General features: G+C 40.1%; 3 protein-coding genes across 3 annotated transcripts; all 3 read left to right on the forward strand.

Moving 5' to 3' along the window:
- Window positions 1-5,204: 5,204 nt before the first annotated feature.
- Window positions 5,205-5,633, forward strand: LOC104905163 (uncharacterized). Its single transcript, XM_010693614.1, has one exon. It carries the CDS (start codon window positions 5,205-5,207, stop codon window positions 5,631-5,633), a length of 429 nt encoding a protein of 142 aa, XP_010691916.1.
- Window positions 5,634-5,708: 75 nt separating this feature from the next.
- Window positions 5,709-6,185, forward strand: LOC104905164 (uncharacterized). Its single transcript, XM_010693615.1, has one exon. It carries the CDS (start codon window positions 5,709-5,711, stop codon window positions 6,183-6,185), a length of 477 nt encoding a protein of 158 aa, XP_010691917.1.
- An 8,395-nt stretch (window positions 6,186-14,580) lies between these two features.
- Window positions 14,581-21,695, forward strand: LOC104905130 (protein IN2-1 homolog B). The gene is made up of 10 exons (XM_010693580.4): window positions 14,581-14,746; window positions 14,865-14,939; window positions 16,581-16,641; window positions 16,790-16,873; window positions 17,511-17,609; window positions 17,698-17,800; window positions 17,900-17,976; window positions 18,201-18,308; window positions 18,429-18,509; window positions 21,407-21,695. Exons 1-10 carry the CDS (start codon window positions 14,736-14,738, stop codon window positions 21,413-21,415), a joined length of 708 nt encoding a protein of 235 aa, XP_010691882.1. The 5' UTR covers window positions 14,581-14,735; the 3' UTR covers window positions 21,416-21,695.
- Window positions 21,696-26,304: the final 4,609 nt, after the last annotated feature.

Here is a 26,304-nt window from a genome sequence, read left to right on the forward strand (position 1 = left end):
TTTATTATCCGAAAAAAGTTTGAAAATCTCCCCAACTACAATTCACCCCTCCCCCTCTTGTAGTTGATCATCTAGTGTTTATACTAGACTAACATACATAAAAAACATACACAGAGATCCGCACATGAAGGCGTATGTAATACATTTTACAGAACATAAAAGTTACCTTATACGTAATCTAATTCTTAATCTCCGAATAATACTCCTGTCCATGATCATCCTCCAACAATCACCTCACAACGATAACGATAATCAATAACCACAAACTAATAAATAAATTTCTCACTAAATGAGAAGTTAATCTAACTATCCTTTTCTAATATAATCTTATTCACCAATTCAGTGAATTTTTTTTCACTATACAACCAGATTATCTCAAAATTACTCAATGGAAACTTCATTTCATAAATCTCGCCTCATTGCTATTCTTTGAGCATCTACGAATCAACATGAATTCCATAAATTAGCTCCAATTACTCCAACAACAACAATATTAATAGTAATGCTTAATTAATCTTATGAACAATTATAAGACCAACAATAGTAATAATAACTATTCTAACTTTGATCTCAATTATTATTGCAAATAATCACACAAGTAAACTCACTAAAATCTGATTTTCATTTTACAAATCAAAAACATGTTTGTAAAGCAAAATCAGTTTTAGGCTTGACTTAATTAATCAAATCATCAAAGGTCTAATTGGGCTTGATTTATAAACTTGAAATCAGAATTTCAAGAGTGAAAGAAAGAGGTAGTCTTTACCTCTGCTTCGAGAGCAGGGAAGACCACGACAAAGAGAGGGCACTAGTGGAATAATTGCTTATTGTTGCGGTGATATTGCTGTGGTTTTACCCATACGCAGCAATATATCACGTAAAAAGAAAAAATAAAATAAAATAACCATATTTTTGCGGTTTTATTCGAAAATCGCAGCAATATGGTTTTAACAGAATTTTTTTTAAAATTTTTTAACTATTTGACCAAATATATTACTGCGGTTTCTGACAAAAACCGCAACAATATATTAAAATAATATAAAAAAAATATTATTTGCACCTATTGTTGCAGTTCTTAGAAAAAACCGCATCAATAAGCTTTTAGAATTAATATTAAGATAGTGGGGTGCTGTTATTATGTCATTTACCCAATTAGGGTTTCCCTCCCCTCTCTCTCCTCCTCTCACTCTCTCAGTTTCACGCCTCCTTCTCATCAGTTTTTCTCCTCTTCTCCCTCTCATGTTTCACGCCTTCCTCTCATCAATTTCTCTTCTCCTTCTCATCAGTTTCTCTACTTCTCTCTCCTCCATTTTAGGTGGCGGCTACTCTCAAATTTGTCACTGTTCCTCGCACTTTGGTCGGCTTTTCCTTCAGCCTCAAAAGAAAAACAAAGAAGAAAGATGCGTTAATTAATTCCATGTTTCGACAAACCGAGGGTGAAAATCCATAAACCTATAGCCACAACTACAAGCCACGACTCAGAAGTCACAAGTATGAACTGTCATTTTCACTTCCATTCACATATATTTCAATGGATCCACCACCACTGCCAACACCTACACCTACACCAACAACAACACCCACACAGTCATCACAACCCTCGACACCATTCTCTCTTCATCCTTCTCCTTCCCCGTCCCAACCCCAACAACAATCACAGTAATCTTCATCACAACCACCTCATCCCTCTCTCCCTCCATCAGAACCTCAACCACAATCACAACCACAACTGCAACCAGAACAACAACCTCCTTCCACTGTCTCATCTTCCACCCTTATCCCAATCCCTAACTCTAATTCGAACCCGACGTCGTTCCAGCAGGTTGCGACGGAATTCCGTTCATTCATAGTTCGTGTATTTAGTGTTACTTATTTGTTTTTCTATATAATCAAGAGGTTAATATCTAGTGAATTCATTGGATGAGAATTTGAGTCAGTTTTCAGTTGTGCTATTTTGATGAAGGGTTTAGATTTGAGGAAAATGCGTGGGTAATTTTTTCGATTAATTGGAATTAGTGATCGTACGTTCGATTTTTGTAATGTTGCTATTCTTGTAATTGTTGTTATCATATTTTTAGATCTAGTGTTTTGTGGTATTATCATATTATAGTTGTAGTATAAATTTTTTTTTATATTTTTTTGGAGTTGCATTCTTGTTCTCATGTTGTGTGATTTTTTAAGATGATTGCTATAATTTGTTTTCAAATATGTTGTTTTTTTGGTACTATGATTTTGATTCTTTTATAATCCGCCTTAAATATATTGTAATAATATGCTTCAATCCGTCTTTTTGTATTTTTTATGTTTTTGAATTTTGTATATTGAGTTTTTGTCATTAGTTTCAATCAGTAATTTTTTATTTTCATTTAAATTTGCTGGCAAAATGAAAAAAAAAAACAAATTTTTTTAATTGTACCAGTATCTATTGCTGCAGTTTTGGCTAGGAACCGCAGCAATAAGTGTAACATATTGCCGCGATTTTGACCAGGAATTGCAACAATAGCTTGGCCTATTGCTACGGTCAAAAACCGCAGCAATATGTTAATTACCTATTTTTGCTCCCTTAATTGTTGCGCTGCCAAAACCGCCACAATAGTTCACTTAATGACCGTAGCAATAAGCAATTATTCTGCTAGTGGGGACTGGGCTCCGGCAGCGGCGGAGAGTACCGGCAAGGCAACAATAGGTGCGGTGAAGCGGCGCAAATTAGGCGGAGGTGTGTCATGACGAAGCACAACCGCGAACGAAGCAGGGGACAGAGAGAAGAAACGGGCATCCCGTGAGACTCGCCATCTAGTGGTGCAGCGCAGGTCCGGCGAGGCCACGATGGTCGGCAACAAGCGGGAGGTACGATATCGGCGAAGCTGCAGCGCGTGAGTCTCGATTTCCGACAAAGAACAAGACTAACAACAACAACACCACAACAACACATACGCGAGCAAAGGGGAAAATGATGCTCCAGTGAGCTTCGGGAACACTAGCAGGAAGGCAAGCGAAGGTGAGCGAGAGAGTGATGGTGGGAAGTTGGGTTCCATCGGGTTGGGGTTTTGGGGTTTGAGAAATGATGAGAGAGAAATGGGTAAGGGTGGGGTTTTGTTTGATTATTTGACCGATAAATAAGAGGGGGGGTTGATTTGGGTTTTAAGGTTTTAATCGTATAGAAGGCACCAGAAAGATGGACACAATGGGTGTGGTCTTATCTTTTTAAAAAAAAAATCAACAAAGGACGTATAAGGATGGAACTGACTCTAGTTTCCCACTTTTAACATATACCACTCAAATAATTTTAAATAACTAACATCCAAATTATATAATATAAATAACTTTATAAAATAAAATTGTATGGGGGCTGACTAAGTAACATACCGGTCTAACTAGACCGATAGTCGTTGTTACTACTACATAGGCTTACCACCTGAACTGTTGACTTTCTCATATCGGTTCCAGAATGATGCTTAGCCGGTATCTAATTCCGGGCCCTCTGTCAAGGGCTTGGGCTAGATCCAGTCTCATTCACCAGCGCCTACGGGCCTGAAGATAGATTTTATATACAAGATAAGAATATATCCTAAAGGAATGTACATGGAATATTCCCCGTAAATACAAGGCCCAACCTGTATACGGGTCTATCCGGGTTCCCTATAAATACCCCGTTGATCTGAGTCATAAGGTACGTTCACGAATCCCAAGAATCTATACTTGAGACCTACCGGTTTTCCTATAACTGACTTAGGCATCGGAGGGGCGTTCCTCGGATCAACTCCCGAGGCCAGTTTACGTGTTCTTCCTTGCAGGAACTGGAGTCGGCTTGATTGACTAGAGGCATCCCGGTTCGTACCCTAAAAACTTGTCCCATACCGGAACAATTGACGCTAGAAGGAGGGGCGAACAATACCTTATAGTCTAAACCATTTCTTGCAAACAAAATCCTCATGGATCCCAATCAGCAATTTGGGATGCCGAAAACTAATGAAAACAATGTTCCCATTGTGAAGACTCCCCCAGGATTCTCAACCCCGCTGCCGGCCATAAGACAAGGCCGGCCGCCCACTGACAAGGGTAGAAAAACCCCTGAGACTCCCCAAGAAAACATCTTCCATACCCTGCAGCACATGTTCACCCCAGAACAACTTCGAAGTGCTGCGGAGGTCTTCCAAGCCATGGCAAGCCACACCCCACCGACCGGTCTGCCCGCTAAACGACCTCTGAGCAGAGCCCACAGTCCAGTGAGAAAACTTCGTTCACTGGGGATGGGCCGCCAGGGAGAGCGAGGTCGGCATGATCAGGATCAGGTGACCAACTCCAAGACCCCCACAGAGCATATGGGAGAAGAACAAGAAGAGGAGGTGGAAGCACAGGACACAGAGGTCCAGCAGCAATCCTCTCATCTAAGGAAGGGGAGTGAATATCGGCGAAGAGCACCAGTATCTTTGCGGAATTCGCCATTCTCCACTTCTAATCTTCAAGAGCCCATGGAGAAAATCAAGATGCCGACATGTAATTATGACGGTAGGACTGACCCGGAGGACCATATATCGGCCTATGAGGGGCACATGCTGCTATACACCGACACTGACTTAGTATGGTGTAAGGTGTTCCCCTCTACATTAACCGGACTAGGACAAACATGGTTTAAAAGCATACCATCGGCAACAGTCTTCGACTTCCGCCAGCTTACATCAATGTTTGTTACACACTTTGTTAGCAACAAACGAAGGGAGAAAACCACTGGCGAGCTGATGTCGGTCAAGCAGGGAGAGACAAAAAGTCTAAGGGACTATGTCGGGCATTTTAACGCAGAAGCTGTCACTATTCCTACTCTCCAGCAGGAGGTTGCTGTCTTAGCTCTCATGACAGGACTAAAGGAAGGAACTCCCCTCAGAAGTTATCTGGGCCGAAAGAAGCTAACAAGCCTCACAGAGGTGTTGGGCAAGGCAAACGACTTCATCCGGAGGGAAGAGTTTGACAAAGCATCAAATGCTAAGAGGCCTGCAGCATAGGAGAAAGATAAGGAAAAAGACCGTAAAGATGATAAGTACCGGAAAGACAAGAAGTTGGACACCTCCAATAGAAGAGAGGAAAGTAACTCTGTGAAAAAGGGCCATGAAGGCCGACCTGACAAGTACCACAACTACACTCCTCTCACGACATCCTGTGCCCAAATATACGAGTTGCATAAAGATGATGACAAATGGCGTAGACCTATGAAGATGTACTATAAAGGCTGGGATAAATCGAAGTGGTGCGAATTTCATAGGGATTACGGTCACATAACTGAAGACTGCAAAGACCTCAAGGACGGGATTGAAGACCTCATTAGAAGAGGATATGTCACCCAGTACCAAGCAAGGGTCGACCGAAAATCTCCATCCAGAGAAGATGAAAACAACAACAGAAGGCCAGTCAAAGACAGGATCACTGAAATCCATGTTATCACGGGTGGACCGACAAGAGGTGGAAGCATACATGGGGCCAAAGCTAGCTTGAAGGAGGTCAGGCACCAAGTGAACTACCACAACGCAGGGAAGTGGTCGGCACCCCCAGCCATGTCGTCTATGGCTTTTACGTCAGAGGACGCCAAGGGCATTGTCTATCCCCATGATGATCCCCTGGTAGTATCTCTTCACATATGAACCGCAATGGTTCATCGCGTGCTGGTAAATGGAGGAAGTTCCGCCAATATACTGTATAAGGAGACGTTCGAAAAAATGGGCTTTGACACTGCATGTCTGAAACCGGTCTCACACCCAGTTATCGGTTTTACATGGGCCTCTGTCGTCCCAGAAGGAACCATCAAACTAGCTGTAAAGCTGGTGGAGGGATCTCACTCAAGAGACCTGCTAGTAGAATTCCTCGCAGTGGATGTACCTACGGCATACAACGCCATCATAGGACGACCTTTGATTCATGACGCTCAAGCTGTGGTATCAACCTACCACCTTACAATGGTCTATACCTCAAATGACGGCAACCCCAAGAAACTCAGGGGGAACCAGGAGTCGGCAAGGGCATGCTACTTGACCGCTCTCAGGCACTCTGACCATAAATGTCCCGCTGATACGCCGTCGTCGGAGCAGAAGAAACGACGGCTGGAAAACAAGGCCAAAAAAGATCTGTCAATGGAGAATTTCGAGGGAAGGCCGGCAGATCAGCCGAGACCTAGCCCAGAAGGAGAGAGGCATTGACGCCAATCCAGACAAAGTCAAGGCCATCACTGACCACCCGGAGCTGAAGAGCATCCGGGACATTCAAAAACTAACCGGAAGAATGGCAGCCCTCACCAGGTTTGTATCTAAGTCCGCTGAGAAGGCCCTACCGTTCTTCAAAATCCTTAGAGGAAACAAGAAGTTCGAGTGGGGGGATGAGCAGAAGCAGGCTTTCGAGAAAGTGAAAGCGCACTTTAAAAAGCTATCGACAATAACCCGACCAGATCTGGGAGATAAATTACAACTATACGTGTCGGTATCTAAAAAGACAGTGGCAGCGGTGTTGTTGGTGAACAAGAAAGCGCAGCAGAGCCCCATATACTTCGTGAGTCACGTACTTATCGGAGCAAAGCAAAGATATGATTATTGGAGAAGATGGCATATGTCGTCCTGATTGCGGCAAGAAAATTATGGCCATATTTCGACTCCCATACCGTCCAAGTACTCACTAATCAACCTCTGGAGAAAGCTCTACACAAGCTCGATACAACCGGCAGACTCCTCAAATGGGCAATAGAATCATCTGAGTTTGACATCGAATAACGGCCTCGTACAGCCATCAAAGCCCAGGCATTGGCCGACTTCATTGTCGAAACTACTTTCACTGAGCCATCAGAATCCACCGGTATCTGGAAAATAGAGGTCGACGGTTCGGCGGCCCAGAGCGGGGCTGGGGCAGGAGTTGTCATGACGTCCCCGGAAGGGGAGATCTTTGAATACGCCATACGATTTGGCTTTAAGGCGTCTAACAACAAGGCGTAATACGAAGCATCCATGGCCGGACTAAGTCTGAGCATTGCGGTTGGCGCAAAGAAGATCCTCATGACCACATACTCACAGTTGGTATCGAGCCAAATTGAGGGGACCTATGAAGCCCGGGAACCGATTATGAAGAAGTATCTCAGTAAGGTGATCGAAGAGCATGACGGCAGGATTGCAAAGCTTTGAGGTCAAATTAGTACCAAGAACAGAAAACATGGCGGCTGACGCTCTATCAAAGCTAGCAAGCTCGAGCATCAGTAACAAGAAGCGAAGCGTCATGGTAGAGACTCTGGGGGAACGAAGCATAGACACTCCAACACTAGACGTCAACACCATAGGCCAGAGCTCGGAATGGTATGACGACATTGTGGCCTATAAGCTGATAGGTACCCTCCTGGAGCAGAAGATAGCGGCAAAAAAAATAAAAAGGGACTCTTCTTGGTTCTGCATATTTCAAGGCCAGTTATACAAGAAAGGGTTCTCAATCCCCCTATTAAGGTGTGTAACGGCCTATGAGGCCACGAAGATAATAGAAGAAATTCATGAAGGAGTCTGTGGGAATCATATCGGTGGAAAGGCACTAGCACTAAAAGCATTAAGCGCAGGCTTCTACAGGCCAAGTATGTTGGCAGATGCCCAGGCGTACGTCAAAAAGTGTGATAAGTGCCAGCGGTTTGCGCCAGTGATAAACTAGCCGGCAAATGACCTGCAGCCAATCCTAAACCCAATCCCTTTCGCTTAGTGGGGGATGGATATAATAGGACCTTTCACACCGGCATCCGGAGGAAGGAAGTTCCTAATTGTGGGTATTGACTACTTCACGAAATGGATTGAGGCGGAACCGACTGCGAAGATGACGGCCAACCAGGTGAAAAAATTCATCTGGCAAAACATCATCACTAGGTTCGAGATTCCTATGGGAATCGTGATGGATCATGGCGTCCAGTTTGATTGCGGTCCCATACGAGACTTCTTGCGGCCATACAGCATCAAGTTCGCTTATTCGTCGGTTTGTCATCCCCAGAGCAACGGACAAGCAGAAGCCACCAACAAGCATATTGTTAATGCACTAAAAAAAGAGGCTGGACAAGCTAAAGGGAGCATGGGTCGACATGGTTCCAGCCATGCTATTGTCCAATAGGACCACAGAAAAGGAAGCCACCGGCGAGACTCCGTTCAGGCTAGCTTTTGGAGCAGAAGCAATGCTGCCAGTAGAAGTGGGACTGCCTAATTGGCGAATCTTAAATTATGAACCAGAGCTGAATGGACAACTACACAAAGAATAGTTAGATCTTCTACCAGAAGTCAGGCTGGCGGCTGAACTAAAGTCAGCAGCATACAAGGACCGGATAAGCAAGGCCTACAACAAGCGAGTACGAAGCCAGCCGATTTCCAAAGGAGACTTCGTACTCAGACGCACAGCAGCAACCGGGAGGGCGCACATGGATGGTAAACTCACCGCTAATTGGGAAGGACCATATCTGGTCAAGGAAGAAATTGTGCCCGGATCTTATCGGCTGGAGGACATGTCGGGCAAGTTGCTGAAAAATAGCTGGAATGCTAGTGTCCTCAAAAGATACTATGTGTAGCCAATTAAATAGGCATTGTTGCCAGTAGGATTTAATCTTTCCTAGCATTCTTGTTTTTACCATTGTAGGCCATAAATCCGGCAAAGCCGGGAAGAGCCGTTTTATTTTAATAAAATGAGCATCTTCTACGACCAACTCTTTAACTATCTAAACTTGCCGGTCAATGACCTTCGTGGATCGGCCGGACGAAGTTAAAACGGCGTTATTAGTAGATCAGTGTACGACCTTAGTGGATCTGCTGAATCAACTAAAGTGCGAAACTGGTCAATGACCTCCGTGGATCTGCCCGGCGCAATCATCTAGCATTATTAGTTGATCAGTCTACGATCCTAGTGGATCTGCTGAATCAACTAAAGTGTGAAACCGGTAAATGACCTTCGAGGATCTGCCGGATAAAATTCAGTGACGTTACAAACTATTCAGTCTATGACCTTATTGGATCTGCTGGATTAGTTAAAACGATACCGGTCAATGACCTTCATGGATCTGCCGAGTATTAAAACTAGTAACATTAATTATACGGCTAATGACCTTAAGGGGTCTGCTAAGTTAACTTATTAAAATACAAAGGCAGCCAGTGAGTCATATCATTTTGGTAAACCCGTCGGTTTAACTTAAGCATCGCAAAATGTAAATAATTAGACGACATCAAAGTTAAGCAAAATATTAAAGGGTATTCACATTAATGTCAAAAAAGAAAAATGATTACAGCCCTATTGGAATTAAACAGTCAGCTACATGCAGCATGACCGCAAAAATAAAAGACAAAATACTGGCCACTGGCGACCAGGTTGACAGGAAAGGAAAAGGGGAAACAAAAAACATCTACTCTCCACACCCTTCTTCCTCAGAGCCGTCAACAACCACCACCGGATCAACTTGCTAAACACCGCCCGCAAGTGCGTTGACGGCGCTCTGATCCTCAGTCTGCTGTTCCGAAGGGGTGGTTACCTGGACGGCTTCAAGACCCTGCTCATCCGCAAACTCCCACCGGGGGTTTGCATTGGCAATGTCAGCTTCAGTAACACCGACATCCAGGATCTCACCCTCAACCGGGAGCTGGAAGTCGCCACGACCATGAGACTCCTCGACTTTTGATCAGTCAAAGTCGGGGAAGGTGTGCTTGACACATCTCATAGTGGCAGACCATTCGTCGTTATACCGATTAAGCAAACGAGAGACAAAATCTACAAACTTCCGGTACTCCGCAGCAGCATTACGTTCCCGGTTAGTGGCCTCGGAGATTTGCTCCCGCAGCAGCTTTATCTCGTTGTCCTTGTTGAATACCGTCAGGGTGTGCTCTTCGACCTTCTTCTTGGCGGCCTCCAGATCCGCCTTCACCTGAGTCAAGTCAGACTCAGCCTTCGCAAGCTTCTTCTTACTTGTCTCAAGGTATGATTTCTTGTCGGCAGCTCGTTGGCGGTCAGTTGATGAGCCTCCAACTCAGTATGGTATGCCCCTTGGAAATGCCGGTAAAGATCACAGAGTTCTTTACCAGATTGAGCCGACTGACACACAGAATAACAAATACAAATGTTAGAAACACGGTAATAAGCCGAAAGGAACGGTGTACTAAAAAGAGGTAAGTTAACACACTCACCACGGCCAAATTATGAGTGTGAATAGCAGCAGCAACTTTCACCTTCTCCACCGGAATATCATACTTCATGTGGAGGCCCTACAGTAGCCGGTAGCCCAAATTACCGCCTTCCGAAGGGCGATCTAACAACAGAGACTCATCATCCAAGACATTGAGTCTCGGTTGAAAGATAGTGTTGTCCTTGACAGCCGACCGACTCCATCTTTTTTTAAGCGACTCAGGTACCGGCACTTCTGAGCGCTCCAAGAAGCCCGACTTTCTGAGCTTGGCAAAGGCCCGCAAGGCCGGAATCATTGTGGGCAGAGTCAGCTGCTTGTAGATAGCAGGACGAAGAGAAGAATTACCGGCCTCGGCTACCCGCCCCTTTATCAATGGGGAAGAGGCAGCATCATCGCCCTTTTTAGCAAGGGCACCAGAGGCCGATTTATCCGCTCCCTTACCGAGCTCCAAGATCGGATCCTTGGCCACCCTCTTGCGAGCCTGTTCAGGGGTACCTTCAGCCTTGCGCTTCCCCTGAGCCTGTTGGGACGACTTCCGATGAAACAGGGGCATGCTATCCCTGTCATCCTCCTCGCTGCCGGCTCCCCGGCCGGAGCCCCTACCTCTGCGGCCACCACGACCACCGGTAGCGACAGGAATGGAAACATAACAGCGTGCAGGTTTAGGAGGCATATTGCTGATGGGCTTGAGATTATGGTCCAGATGCAACGCCTCTCGGATAAGGTGATCTCGGCCTGAAAAAAGGAAACGGAATAAAAGATCAATAAAATATCAAGATTAGCATAAATAAAGAAAGCAGCCCAGACTCCCAAACACCCACCATGAGGGTCAGTGGCACAGAAGCCTAACGCGGAAAGGGCCGGGTTGCTTAAGATGTACTTCACATGGGGTAACCACGTTATGGGAACCGGAATCTTCTTCTTCCCTTTTAAAGCTGGTATCGAAGTTCCAGCAAAAAAGTCGTAAGCCTCCCTTTCCCGGCCACTCATCCCTCTGTCTGGAATATGCTCCATCCGGGACCGGGGCTTGGTCCACTGTCTGTGAAGGGGGAAGTCGGCGGGTACCCTAACCCAGAAAAATCGTTCTCTCCAGTTCTTTAGGGACGTAAGCTTGGGGTATACCGTCAGCTTACCGCCTTCGGTGTATAAGGACATCCAACCACCCCAGCCCTCGGAGGTTTCGACCCGGGATCTCTTTCGCTTACCCTTACCCTTGGCCGAGCCGTCCTCTTTGATCCAATGGAGTTTGCGGAATAAGTTCAACGTCTCTGGAAACCCCTTGTAACGGACCACCCAAGCATATGCAATCAGGTTCTGCCACCCTAACGGTGTCAGCTTGGCCAAACATATATTCCAGGCCTTAAAAATCTTAACAATGAATGGATCTAGGGGAAAGCGCAGGCCAAAATCCATCATGTAGGCATAAATAGCTATGTGCCCATGAGGGAAATCAATGATCTTGTCTCCCTCGACCGGTAGCACCAGATGGTATTCTTCGGGAAAGGCAAAATATTCCGGCCCCTTAACCAGAAAGTTATGCTCTAAACATATTTTGGCCCAACTAGCGTCAACTGGCACAAAACCCGCGCTACCGGGATCGTTTGGGGGAATGTACCATTCAGCAAGGGTTTCCTCGTCGAAATTGGCTGGTATCTCCTCATCATCGGCCTCCAAGGTAACGGACTCCTCGTCCGAGTCCATGGACCGGCAAACGCTCTCAACATGCTCCGAGTCTACAGACGACACTATTTCCTCTATGGGCCCGCGCCTAGTCGAAGGTTCACCCTGCTCTACCGGCCAAGAGGAGGAAGGATAGCTAGGAGGAAACAACTCGGGAGAGCGCTCCGCCAGGCCCATCATGGTTCCATACTGTCCATAGACCGGTACCCCAAGGGCCCGGCCAAGACCAACTACAGAGCTCAAAGGGGAGATTCTTAATGCCGGCTCGGCATCAGCCCTACCAGAAGTACTACTGTCATGATGAGCTTTGGTTCTGAGTTTTCTGGCAGAGTCTACTACCGGTGAATCACTAAGTTCTATGGAACTAGAAGAAGTGCTATCAGGATTAACGTCACTTTCTGACATAGCGGACGGACTTTTAGATATGTTTTGAGAGTCTGAGTCTGAAGACATTATAAATAAGACGGTATGAAAGACGAAGGAAAGTTCTGGGGAAATTACCTAGAATGAAGAGTATGGAGGAAGAATGAGCCGGTATCCGAGAAATACGCAAAGCCGGAAGGAAGGAATCTGATCAAACCGTCAAAATGCAAAGAAGGAGTTTAGAGAGAGAAAGTTCGTTATGAATGGCAGAGCAGATGCGCGATTATGAAAAGTGAGAAATGAATCTTACTCAAGGCGTATTTATAGAAGAAGTCACAGCTGGGATTAGGCGACTCTTCGTCTTCCCGTCCTGATCATGCCACGTGTATGTTGGAGTGGCACCCAACTGTGATGCAACTTCTCTTAATGAGCTCCGGCAATAGGCGTGATTATCAAGGCAACATTCGAAATTCCCTAGCAACGTTTGAAATTCCCTGGCCAACGTTTCGTCTCTTACATCATTTCAAGTCAGCTTCACCCATGTCGGTTTGCAACCTATCAAGCAGGATACGTCTACGCTAGACATATCGGCTTGGGGGCTAGTTGTATGGGGGCTGACTAAGTAACATATCGGTCTAACTAGACCGATAGTCGTTGTTACTACTACACAGGCTTACCACCTGAACTGTTGACTTTGTCATACCGGTTCTAGAATGATGCTTAGCCGGTATCTAATTCCGATCCCTCTGTCAAGGGCTTGGGCTAGATCCAGTCTCATTCACCAGCGCCTACGGGCCTGAAGATAGATTTTATATACAAGATAAGAATACATCCTAAAGGAATATACATGAAATATTCCCCGTAAATACAGGGCCCAACCTGTATACGGGCCTATCCGGGTTCCCTATAAATACCCCGTTGATCTGAATCATAAGGTATGTTCACGAATCCCAAGAATCTATACTTGAGACCTACCGGTTTTCCCATAACTGAGTTAGGCATCAGAGGGGCGTTCCTCGGATCAACCCCCGAGGCCAGTTTACGTGTTCTTCCTTGCAGGAACTGGAGCCGGCTTGATTGACTAGAGGCATCCCGGTTCGTACCCTAAAAACTTGTCCCATACCGGAACAAAGATAAATAAATGTATTACAAACACGACAAAAATAAATATTCATACTCCAACTCAAATAAAATAAAAATATTCGAAACATAATTAACTTATTAAATATAATGAGCTTTTAAATAAACGCTTTAAAAAATAGGGCTATTACATGGGTGCTAAGTCCTAGTCTCCTAAGTCCTCGATCTTGGTTGCAGAATTTTGGGGTATGCGTGAAGGTATTAAGGCAGCTTTGTCTTTAGGTTTGAAGAATATTTATATTGAAGGTATATTTTCATGTTGCAGGCCCATCCCTGAGCGTGGGCAGGAGGGGCGGCCGCCCAGGGCCTAGGGAGAGAATGCCCAAGCCGTGTTTTTGCAATCTACAAGTTAAGATAAATAACTCTGCATTACATTATATTTATCTTATATGATATTAGCTCCTTGGTTGGCGTCAGTTATTGAGCCTTTACATTTCACCCATCCCGTGTTCGAAACCCAAGTGCAATTTTTTTGCCTTTCACTTTCTTTTTTTTCTTTTTGCTTTTGTTTTCCGTTTTTTTTTTGTCTTTCTGCTCTCTAATTTTTCTTTTTGGCTTTCTTTCATTTTCAATGATTTTAAAGATTCAATTTTTTTTTCCTTTTTTATTTTGCTTTATTTCTAATAATTTTAGATAACTATTTAATCTTTAGTAACTGGTTTTTTTCCTTCTCATATAGAGTAATTATGCTTTTGCTATTTCACACTCTCTTCAATTTTATATGATTGTTCAATTTTTATGTTTACATTGTTTGTTTGCTCTAGTTCAACTATAAGATTACTAATATATAAGAACAAATGTTAATTGAAATGTTATTAAAATTATCTCAATGTATATTACATTCAAAATGTTCTATTTTATAAAAATTGTACGAATCAATAAAGTAGGATAGTCAATATATATTAGATGTTAATAAAATCGCAAATGTCAAGGTGGAACTGTTATAAAATGGGTACCTTATTTAAAAAAATGTAAGCTAAAATGAATCCATATTTTACGAGTTACCAAACCCATATTCAACCGAACTTTGCTCGTTAATATGTTTCAATCAATATAGGTCATGAATCGTAGTTGACATGAAAAGGGCCCATTTTTCTTAATTTGCCCAGGGCTTCCAAAATATCAGGAATGGGCCTGCATGTTGATCACCGGAATAATTGACTTTAGTAAAGGAAAGGAAAATTCTAGAGAGACATTCATTCATTACTGAGTAGTGACTAGTCCTTGCTCTTTACTATGCAGCCCCGTGGTAGTTGGACAATGAAGCCATATATACCTTGTATGCCATTTGCCACTTTATGAGTTTATTCATAGTCTTCAATCTGTATCCTCCCATTTTTCCCAACAAAGTGCACTAACAAAGTAGAGACGTCATCCCTGTCGTAAGCTTTTTTCCATGGCTGAACTGTAAGAAAATTCTTTCCTAGATTACATGTACTATTTCCAAATTTCCTTGTAGTTTTCATTTATTTTCTAGTAATAGTTCTATATGATTGATGATCCCTGATGATAATGGTTTTTTCAGAGACAATCGTGAGGTTCTTCCGTCGATTTTTGATTCAACTTCTACTCAACCACCTCTTTTCGACGGAACTACTAGGTGTTTCTCTTTCTCCATTTCTTTCTAAACATTTGTTTCTAGTTTTGGAATTGTTTATCTATAAAAGTTGGAGTAGCCTTTAATAGTTTATTTTAGATAGTTATTTAAAGTGAGAATAAAATATTGATCGAGAGAGAAAGACACTTAGAGTCTGTTTTCCCCAACTTATTTTCAATTCAGTTCAATTCAATTTAATTCAGTTCAGTTCAATTTAGCTCTCGACAGTACTTTTACTCTCATATATCACTATTCACTTCAGTTCAGTTGTTTTATGCCAAAGATAACATGCCCTTAGTGGAGTCGCCCACATCACATAACATGAGATACTCGTATATGACTATATGATAGATGGAAAGTTAAGTTTAGGGGGAAGGTCTGAAATATGAAAAAACAAGTGTTTCCATAACTCTACCACTCGATCAATTATGTTCCATGTGAACTAATTTTCCTTTGTTGAAGTAAGGGTATGATTTGAGATTTCGTAAGGATCGAATGAGTGATTTTGCTTGTCATATAAGTTAAATTTATAAGTTGAGATAAGTTCGAATTAGTTGAAGACAAAGCTAATACGTTCCACTAAAGTAAGTTTAAGGATGATAAATTCATAATATAAGTTAAAACAAGTGAAGAAGATTAGCACCCTTTAATGGCGAACTATGTTACATGAGTTTTGTGGGCAAAATCTCGATTCACTGGTGTAATTCTATCAGGCTGAAATTTTTTGAGCTTGAATTTATCCTTCATTGCCTGATCTATGTTCTTGACACCTTACCTGATCAAAGATGTTTATAGGTGAGATGGTGAGCATGAGGAAAAAAAAAGTTGGAAGAAAAGAAAAGATGGGAGGGAGTATATCAATATCATGGAAGAATTTTTGAAGTCAAAATCTGGAAATATATAATTACATTATAAATCAATGTGTTTTTTGAGAAAAGTAGTGGTCAAATTTATTAAACTTTGACCTCGAAGGTAAAAATAATAAAAATGAGGTTATGAGAAATGCTTATATGAGACTATGACGACCCGTTTGTAGTTGGTCATTAATGGTGGTAATGAAATAAAATGAATTTCTAGATAAATTTGTGAAGGAAATCATTGTTTATTCCCATGTAATGATAATTTATCCTAAAGTCTATTTTTCTTCTTAAAATTTTCATTCTCGTTCAATATCACCTTGTATATCGTAATGAAAACCTCTTGGAGAAAATAACACAAGTGTAGGGGTGAGATTGCTTCCCCATGGAGAAAAAAAGACAAACTTGGGGATCGAAATTGCCTCCCCATGGAGATTTTAAGAGTGCTTGCTTCCCTTGTAACATTACACTTATAATTCATTTTCATCACCACCATTAATTTACGACTACCAAAGGGCTGTGAGAGTATTGAGCTTTAGTCTTTGAACTTGGTCCCTTCTAAACTCTAAAGTTCAAATTTCCTTACTTATCATACAAGTTGGCATTGAATCAGAGGCCGGATGCTGGTTTGTGATTATACACATGTAATCATCAGAGCAATATGTTGTTTAATTTATGCACATAATGCTCCTAAAAGTTAATGATTAAAGAACCTCCCTGATTTTGCTCCCAATTTATTAATGAGAATAAAATCATATAATCTATGTTACATACTTCAATTTTTCAGGTTGTACACTGCCTTTACATGCCCTTATGCGCAGCGTGCCTGGATTGCACGAAATTACAAGGTCTGTTTGCCACCTTCTATATTATTAATTTAAGGTCTAATTTAAGCTTTCTTTAGCAGCCTGCTCTTTTGGAACTGCTTTTAGTTGATTCACTTATTCTGGGAATTAGATGGAGCACTCTATTAACAATTCTTATGAAACTTTGCAGGGGTTACAGAATAAAATCCAATTAGTCCCCATTAGTTTAGATGATAAGCCAACTTGGTACAAGGAAGTTTACCCACCTGCTAAGGTATGCTATTTCGCCTACCAAAAGTCTATCTGATGGATTGCGTTATAAAACTTGCTCAATATTATTGTTATGCTTTCTTATTGCTTATTGAAGTGCTTAATAATTTCTGAATCTTTCTAATTTTTGAGCTCATTCACTCTTTATGCTTTTGGTTTTAACTTAGTACATAATATGCTGTCTTCCTATTTTTAACAAAAGGCGTTAGTATGAGGGAGAAAATGCTAGTACTTTGTATGGAACAAATTGAGATGATTAACTATTCATATATTCTTTTCTGGGTAAAAGGAGTGCAATGTTTGGGAAAAAGTTCAAAGTCTCACAATCGCACACCTGCTTGCTGCAACATATGCATTTGTTATGTGTATCTTTGCCTTTTGGGAAGGTGGCAACCTATGTTACACATATTCGGGTACTTATGTTGTATACTAGTGCATGTCCAAGTATTTGACTCAGCTCTTTTATGTAATATTTTCTGTGGCTTTCGTCCAAATGAAGTGTCGGGAGTGTCCATACGCATCGAATGTTGAGGATCGGACATGAGTACATGAGATAGAATGAAGAGTAGATATAACATAAGTGGCGACAATCATTATATGCATGTGATATTCTTTGTTATGATCTATACATTTTTATATAGGTGCCTGCTCTGGAGCACAACAATAAAGTCACAGGAGAGAGCCTGGACCTGCTGAAGTATTTAGATGAGAACTTTGAAGGACCAAGACTTTTCCCTGATGTAAGTGAGCCACTCTGCACAAGATGGCTTGTCAAAATTTGTGTTCTATCTCATATATATATGTTTATTTTTTGCGTAAAAAATGTAGGATCCTGCGAAGAATGAATTTACAGAACAGATGTTAGCCTATGCTGGCACATTTGGTGGAGCTGTTCTATCTCATCTTAAAGGGGCTCCTGACACTGAAATGAGTATGGATTGAAGACTTCTTGTTTGTCTAAGCTTTAATATCTTTACCAAATGCGAAGAAATTAATTATCCTTTTTTTTGTGTTATTGTTACCTTCGTAGTTGCTGCATTTGACCAAATAGAAGATGCTCTTTCTAAATTTGGTGATGGACCTTTCTTCTTAGGCCAATTCAGTGCGGTAAGCTGGAGTAATCACAATTCTAAGTACTTGAACATGCATTTTGCACTAGTTTTTAGAGGATGGAAAATAGTATCAACAGAATGATTGAGTCATCGAGTGCAATGTTTGAAAGTAAAAGATAGTACTCCCCCTACTTTTTCTTTTGTTCTTCCATAATTGCTTTCACGGTCTCCCGTATACACATCTTAGCATTTAAGAAGTCGATTGGTATTTTGATTCAGGTGGATATTGCCTTCATTCCCTTTGTAGAAAGATTCCAGCCGCTGTTGCTAGAGTTGAAGAACTATGATATTACATCTGGGAGGCCCAAATTAGCTGCATGGATTGAGGTAATGTTCATTGTTACACTTCATGCTAAAAGAGATAGCAAGCAAACACAAGTTGAATAGGCTTCTGGGTGCGGTATATTGTCTTTAGTGATGTTGCTAAAGCATGCTAATGTCTTTCAGGAACTGAACAAAATGGAGGCCTATAAACAAACCAAATGGGATATCAATGAGCTCACTTCAGCCTTCAAGAAGCGTGTTCTGGTAAGCCATTGACATGTACTAAAGGCCAAACTAATCGATATCACTATTAGCTTCTGCCTTGATCTGATGAGATGTCCTCCAAACAAGGTTTGAAAATGCGTTTTTGGTCACAGTCGCGGTTTTGCAGGAATGGAAGAGATATGTTTATCACCAACCGCATCATGATTGTCACAAAATAATTTCTCTTCTTTATCACTATTCCTATCTTAGGTGTAAAAAGCCTGATAAAGTAACCAAAACAAAAAAAAGAGAAAAAAGGGGAAAGAGGAAATGTAGAGGTGCTACTGCCTACTAGGTGAAGGCCCTCACTTTTTTTTTTTCTTTTGGTGAAGGCCCTCACTTCAAGTAAATAAAAGCTTACCCACTACACAAGTTCAAAATAAAGATAATAATTGGTATACTAATTAAAATCTGCATAACTTGCATATTTGATTATATGCATCAACAGAGCATGCACTGCTAGTACCCACAAGAGAAAACCTTAGGATTATTAAGAATACAATATAGCATATGACCTCATTACATCAACCCAAAGATAAATAACATACCCCTACTATATTGAACTTGGAGCCAATTAGCTTGTGGTAACAGCAATTTGGTCCATAATAGTAGCCACCACATCTTTAGACTCTTTGAGCTTCTCAACACTCCTCCTCAGCTTCTGTCGCTTTCCAGCGACAGCCGGTGACTCCTCCAGCAGCCGCTCGATGCCGCCACCCTTAGCAGGACCACCCATCAACTCAGTAATAACCTCGCTTTCCATCTCTTTATCCACCAGATTATGAATGCTCCTTAACAAATGCAGTGCCATAAAATCAATTAATCTCCTCAGAACAATCTTCCAATAAGCTGTCACCCTCATCTTCATTTCAAACGCTGGCTGCAAAGTCTCTCCAAATTTTCTCAAATGCGAAACTGCGACAGTCCCTATGCCTTCAATTTCCATATAACTCTTTTTTGAATTATTCACGGTTTCAGTAAATTCCGCTAAATTTCCCATTAACTTGTTACACACAACCATATATTCAGGATTACAAGTATAATCAGCAATCTTCTCCATTTCTATCATCTCTTTGACTCTGCTCATTGTTTGCTCTTTCATTTTCATAATTAAATTCTGAGCAGCTCTCCTAGTCGAGAATTGTAACTGAGGGTAGTTCTCAGAGTACAGTCCTAAAACAGAGAGCACAATCTTCTCAACATAATCCCAAACTTTGCAACCAAATTCTTCTGGCAGTGCAGATATCTGGTTGATCTTCTTCTGCAGTACATTGAGGAAAGCCTCTCGAGGGACAAAATTAGAAAGCCGGATCCCTTTTGCCTCTTCAAGAACTTGTATTTCTTCTTTTAGAAAATCTTCATCTACTTGTTCAATATCAGTATAAGAGTGTTTCATAAGTTGATTGGAAAACTCATTCAGGAATTCTGCCAGACGAGCGGTGCAGTGCATTTCGTTGTCATCAGGGTACTCCTCATACTCTCCTCTCACAAGTATTTTCCTTAAAGACTCCTTAGATGATCCCAATATCCTCATGAATGCGGTCATGGCTTCCGCGGGAGAGGAAAGAGAGTTTGGGAGCTTATTTAACTCTGCAATGCTCGAGTTGAGTTTATCATTAATCTGCTTAACGATTCCGGGCAAGCATTTTGCGATGCTAGCAGCCTGAATTCTTGTGAGTTTCTCAGCCAGAAGAGGAACCCCCACCATTGATTTATCAATTCTTGATAGCAATGGATGGGATTCAAACAGGGCAGCTTCCTCTGCTCTAGCTCCCACATAAGTCTCATCACCAATCCTATTTCTCACACATACATAACCCAACCCGATTCTCACATCATCAGCTGTTACTTTCTCAAGTAGTCCTTCAGGGGCTCTATCAGATTTCGTAACAACTGCCAACGTCCTCTCTCCTGATATGTCCACCTTCTGCGACATCCGAATGGACTCGCAGGTGGTGAAATCAACCGTGGCAGAGAGCACATTGAGAATGATGCTCTCCGCTGGAGTAATATACTCTAGTATAATATCATGAATCTGCTCATATATATTATCTGGTTGCCCGTGAACAGGCACCCGGGTAATACCAGGGAGATCAACCATAGTAAGGTCGGGCACACCGTTCTTCTTAACTACAAGAGTCAATGGGGTGTGGGAGATTCCCTTTCCAGACCCAGCGATCTCCCCCGTGGCAGACTCAATGGATTCTGCCACATGAGCTTCGTCTGTCTCTACAGACTTGTTAAGGTATTCAAGACACAGGATTGGGGTGGGAGTGGGATGGTGCTGAAGGCGCATTATTAAAGGTACCCTAGTGCAGATTCCTTGACCTCGTGGAAGGTTAATGCCAGCAAGTGACTCGAGTACGCTTGACTTGCCTGAGGATTGATCACCAACGACGACGATGGTGGGCAGTTGGATGCCTTCCTTCATGATTTTAAGGTGGCGGAGTTGGTCAACGGCATCAAGGAGTGGCCTTATTTGGTGGTTATAGGAGGAGATAAGGGGTGGTAGGTTCATGCTTTGGAGGGGCTGCGCCTGCTCATCACACTGGACTATTGCTACTGTGCTGGGTTTTTCCATTTTTTCTTTTCTACAAAACTCACTGCGCAATGAAAATGTGTAGAATTGTTAGGCATATTCTCATTATCACAGTATATATATATAATATCATATACAACCCTAATCTAAGTAGGAAACTATGATAATATCTATCTTTACAAGATTACACAAATAATATTTATCTTTACAGAATATCAAGAGAATAATTCCATATTCTCTATCAAAATGTATTATAGGAGGGAAATTAAGGCTTTAAAATTATAATTGTGGAGGATTTCTGTTAGTGCAAGCACGCTTAAATAGTAAATACTAATATATAGAGCTTTATTTTGTGCAGGGAAAGTGAAAGGCAGAGCCAGAAAGGTTGAGGAAACTACAGATATCAGATATAATAAGAGAAAACCCTCAAAAAAGAAAGGAATTTGCTTAATGTTTGAGTTACTGTTCGTTGTTAAAGACTTGCTTTTTCTCCCTTAAAAAAAAAAGACTTGCTTTTTCCTTTGTTGGTGTACTTAAAGACTTGCTTGTTGACACCAAGTCAGCTAGATATCAACTACAGTAAATAAGTGATAGTGTAATACTTTGGTACTTTTGCATCCACTAGTAAGTTTTCGTTTCTTTGTTTTTGCTCTTTTCTTTTTCCTCCTTTTGGCAGTAGCTTACTCACGAAGTTGGCTAAAGCAACTGAGTTGGTTTAAATAAAATCTCATTTCATCCGTTAGTTATTGTTCAAGATGAGGATCGTAAATAATTAGTCATTTAATTTAGGGATGTGTATGGGTAACTCTTTGAGTTACACGTATCTATAGATAGCCTGTTTCAATCATCATTTAGAGTAACCCTTTTGAGAATATTTAACATTTCATTGAGTTAGTGATTTAAACAAGTTTTTATAAGCATCACTGTTCCTAAATTTGTTGTTAGTTTCTTTTAGAGTTAATTCGAGAAATTTGTAGTTGATTTGGGGTTGGGATTTTGAGTGAAATTTTGCGTTTGAGTAAGCTTTGAGTGAAGCTTGAAAGAGGACTTTGAGTTGTATGGATTGTTATTCCTAGCGGAATGAGAGAAAGGGAGAGAAAGAAAAAGAACATGAAGCTCGAAATAGGTTGTACTTAGAGGTTGTCGTTTTTGTGTTTTCAATTTGCACTGTCATGTCTATTTTTCCCCATTCAAAAACAATACAATGCCCTCCACAAAACCTAATACAATCACATTTAATTTTCCAATAAAAATCCTAATAAAGCAAATCATCAATAATTGGTCCATGCATATCATAAAGCAAAAACATTTCATATTTAATATTCTAATAACTTATTTCCAATAAATGATCAAAATACATGTAATTTTACCAATAAAAATCCTAATAAAATGCTATCAGAATTATACGTTATATGAGAGATTATTGGCAAACATGTAATGGCAAATTATCCCAATAGAGTCCGTATTTGATGTTATTAACAACTTTACTATTACGAAAAATAATACCTATCAAAATGGTATCATAAATACACGTTAATTGAGTGATTGTTGCCTAACGTGAAGAAATCTTAAATCATGGTCATTATTTTGTATGCCTATATTCAATATTCTTGCCAAACTAAAATAATATTCTCTCATGAATCATATGTGTCACATGTAAAATTGGTCTCACAAATTCACTATAATGTAATCGCCGAAATATTTTATTCCCCCCTAATCAATAAAATTCACAATGAATTATAATCTTTAATCATGTGCAAGTTGATCACTTATATTAAAATCATTCCTAATTTGGATGACGTAATTTTAGGGAATAATTCAATCAAGCTTTAATATGGAAATTATCAATTAATGATATTTGTTTTAATTTTTTTAATTCATTGATCATGTACAAGTTGATCACCGATATCAAAATCTTTCATAATTTGGATGACGTGATTTTAGTGATTGATTCGATCAAACTTTAATATGAAAATTATCAATTTATGATATTTGTTTTAATTTATTTTTTCAACTCGTGGTGAAAACCGACTTTTTTTGTCCACTATAAATACGGTTATCATCTTTTCGTTTCCTTACACCCTCCACAAGTCATATTCTCTAAAAACGTGCACTTTAATTATTAATTGTTATAATTTTTAATTGTTATAGAAAATGACTATAGTTCATTTGACTCATCTACTTCACCAAGACATTAAAAGATTTGACATCCAAAAGTGGAGTATTCTAATTTTTTTGATCATGAAGGTTTGGTACTAACAATGTTTCGTTCCGGTCATATTAAATTCTACAAAGTTTCAAGGATGTTGCAAATCCAAAAAAAATTGAATTCGGATAATTGGTATATGTTGGAGTATGTTTTCTCTAAAATCAAAGATTCTAGCATTTTTATTGACCTAGAATATATGGCACTACACTTTCTTCATTGCAAGCCTCAAAGAGCTCATTTCGTATGTCGACATCCATTTGAACAAATCAACATGAACGATGGAGGGAAAAGGTCGCACAAATGACTAACAGGCCAAGTGAAGAGGACCAAGTCCGACTGGTGATCCGTAAATTGCAACCCAAGTATGGGGATCACATCAAGTTCCAACCCATATAGTCTTTTACAAAACTGTATAAGGTAGGCCTACTTATTGAATAAGAGCTACAAGCCTCAAAGAGTAAGGGTTAAAATAATAACAACTCATTCAAGGAGAGTAATAACAAACCTTTCGGCTCTAAAGGCAATGATGTCAATGCTCTAGCTACAAGGAAGGGAGGCTATCAAAGGCCTCAAAGAACCTTCACTCCATTGGGCATAACTTTAGAAGAAGCCTTCAATAGGCTTCATCATTAGAAAGGAGCAATACAACCTATCGGTCCTACTGCAGACTCTGCACCTGAAAATACGCCCAAGAAGCTAAGTGTAACCCTAATTCCTATTGCAAGTACCACCAAGGGAATGGACACCCAACAACTGTGTGTTGGGCCTTAAAGAATGCTCTACATGATATGGTTGATAGTGGCAAACTTCCAATCACGCCGGCAGCAAAAGTCAACAATAGCAACCCCTTGGGCATCGTCTCAACACTGTATGAGGCATAATCATTTAACGCTAGTTTTCTAGATTGAGTCGGAGAGTCCCTCCCCTAACTCTCTTATTTCCTTTCCGGTCGAGTCTATGTCATTTAGGATTTTGTTTTTAAACAAGCCTTGTTAAATCTATTTCTAATTAATAAAATAAATTTTTGTTTTTCTTTTCATTTTGATTATATTAGCCTTCCATCATTTTATTTATGCTTGGAATTCAATGATGAAACTCAAATCACCTAATGATCTTGACTAATATAAAAAAAATCTGAAAATAAAAAGATAAGAAAAATGAAAAAAGGACATACTTTTGATCATGAGCTTATTCCCTCTTCATCCATCACCTTCCATAAGCCATCACCTTCAATAAATCAGCATCCTCCATTACCCTTAGCCAAAAATCATGTCAAATGAAAACTCCATCAAATATCCTTCAAACTTTCCACTACCCTAAATCAATAGCTTGTGTGCAAGCCTTCTACATAAAAATATATCAATGCCAGGCAAAAACATGAATTGTTCATATATTCATTGTTCATATATTCATTAAAGGTAATTGTTCATAAGGCAATAACTAACGGAGTTTAACGATGTTAGTCATTAAGGGTAAGTGGATGTATTTCTTTAAAAGTGAGGGGTATATGGTCAATTTCAAAATTCGAAAAGGCATATGGTGCAAAAAAAAATTATCAGTGGTATATGGTGAAAAAATCGTATATTATTTAATATCTAAATAATCTTAATAATATAATAATTATTTGTTTGATATATTATCAACAAAAAGTACATAAAAAATAGTAAAAATTAAATTGCATATAAAGATATGTAAAACAAAAAAAAATATGTCTAGCCGGTCCAAACCGGAAAATCAGAACTTTAGAAAACTTGGACTAAATACAAGTGTAAATCTTTCGGTCCAAACTGAAAAATGGGAACTTCAAAAAATCTTGACCTAATTAAGGCCCCAATTTGTAGGTTTACCTTTATGTTTCTAAAAATCTTAGAGATAGGATTGGTACTACTCTACTACCCCTCTAGCCCTACCTACAAAATCTAAGGGTCCAAGTGGGTTTCACATAAAAAGTTTATATTAGATAATATTATCATTCTATGACTAGTAAAGTACCATTCTACCCTTTACAATATAATATTATCCCATTACATATAATATTATCTAATAATTTATGATATTGTTTATCCACGTGCGCCATATAGGTCCGTTCATGAGTGGATACACTCCACGATCCGAATACTGTAAAAAGGGGGGCGGGGAAAAAAAGATTATCATGGTGAAGGTATTCGTCGGGCAGGTGAAACAGGACACATAGTGACGATCATCGGGTTGAGCAAAGAGACTATTTCATATAGGATTGGTACTGGATAGTAGAAGAAGTTGGTGCATTGGCAAGATTGATGTCGTCAATGCTCTCTATAATGGCTGTTGGTTGCTTCATGTTTAGTCCGCGTTATCATTATCAAGTTTCAACTTTAATTAAACAAATGAGTGATTTACAACGAGTGATTTTGATGAGTGAGTTTTTATATGCAAATAAAAATTTAGTATAAACTTGTATGTGATGGTAAAGACTAATTTGAACGTTTTCATTTTAACATGTTTAATGTTTTTTTGTTCCCATTTTAGCAAAAGAAAAATGTAAGGCACGTTAGGTAGATGAATAATGAACATTAGATTTAACATTAGGTTTAACATTGATTGAATAGTCGAGTACAATAACACCACCAACTATATTTTAGCCTCGAAATAAACATTATATTAAGGGGTGATACCACAAACTACTCCATAATACATCCTCAATAAATCAAAATAAAATTACCAAATATTCATAATCTTTTAAGGGTGTGTTTTGTTCACTTTAAAAATATGTTGATAGTAGTTATTCCCGATAATGAGTCACTCCTAATTCAATATGTGTTACTTTTAAGTAAATAAGTTGTTTTCAGAAAATATTGTATCTAGCGAATTGCTGGCTATTGAAACATATTAGACAAGCAACATAAAAATAAACTTAATAGTCAATTGAACCGATTTAGTTAAGAAATATTTGATTTTATATTCTTAGCCTCTCATTTAAATGCTTCCAATATTGTAATTCAGTTATATATGTCTTTGAATGATGAATTAAAAGAAGTTTGAAAAAATGAGGACAATACTAAAGCATA

The sequence above is a fragment of the Beta vulgaris genome, chromosome 1 (genome assembly GCF_026745355.1).
Source record: "Beta vulgaris subsp. vulgaris cultivar EL10 chromosome 1, EL10.2, whole genome shotgun sequence".
Classification (NCBI taxonomy): domain Eukaryota; kingdom Viridiplantae; phylum Streptophyta; class Magnoliopsida; order Caryophyllales; family Amaranthaceae; genus Beta; species Beta vulgaris.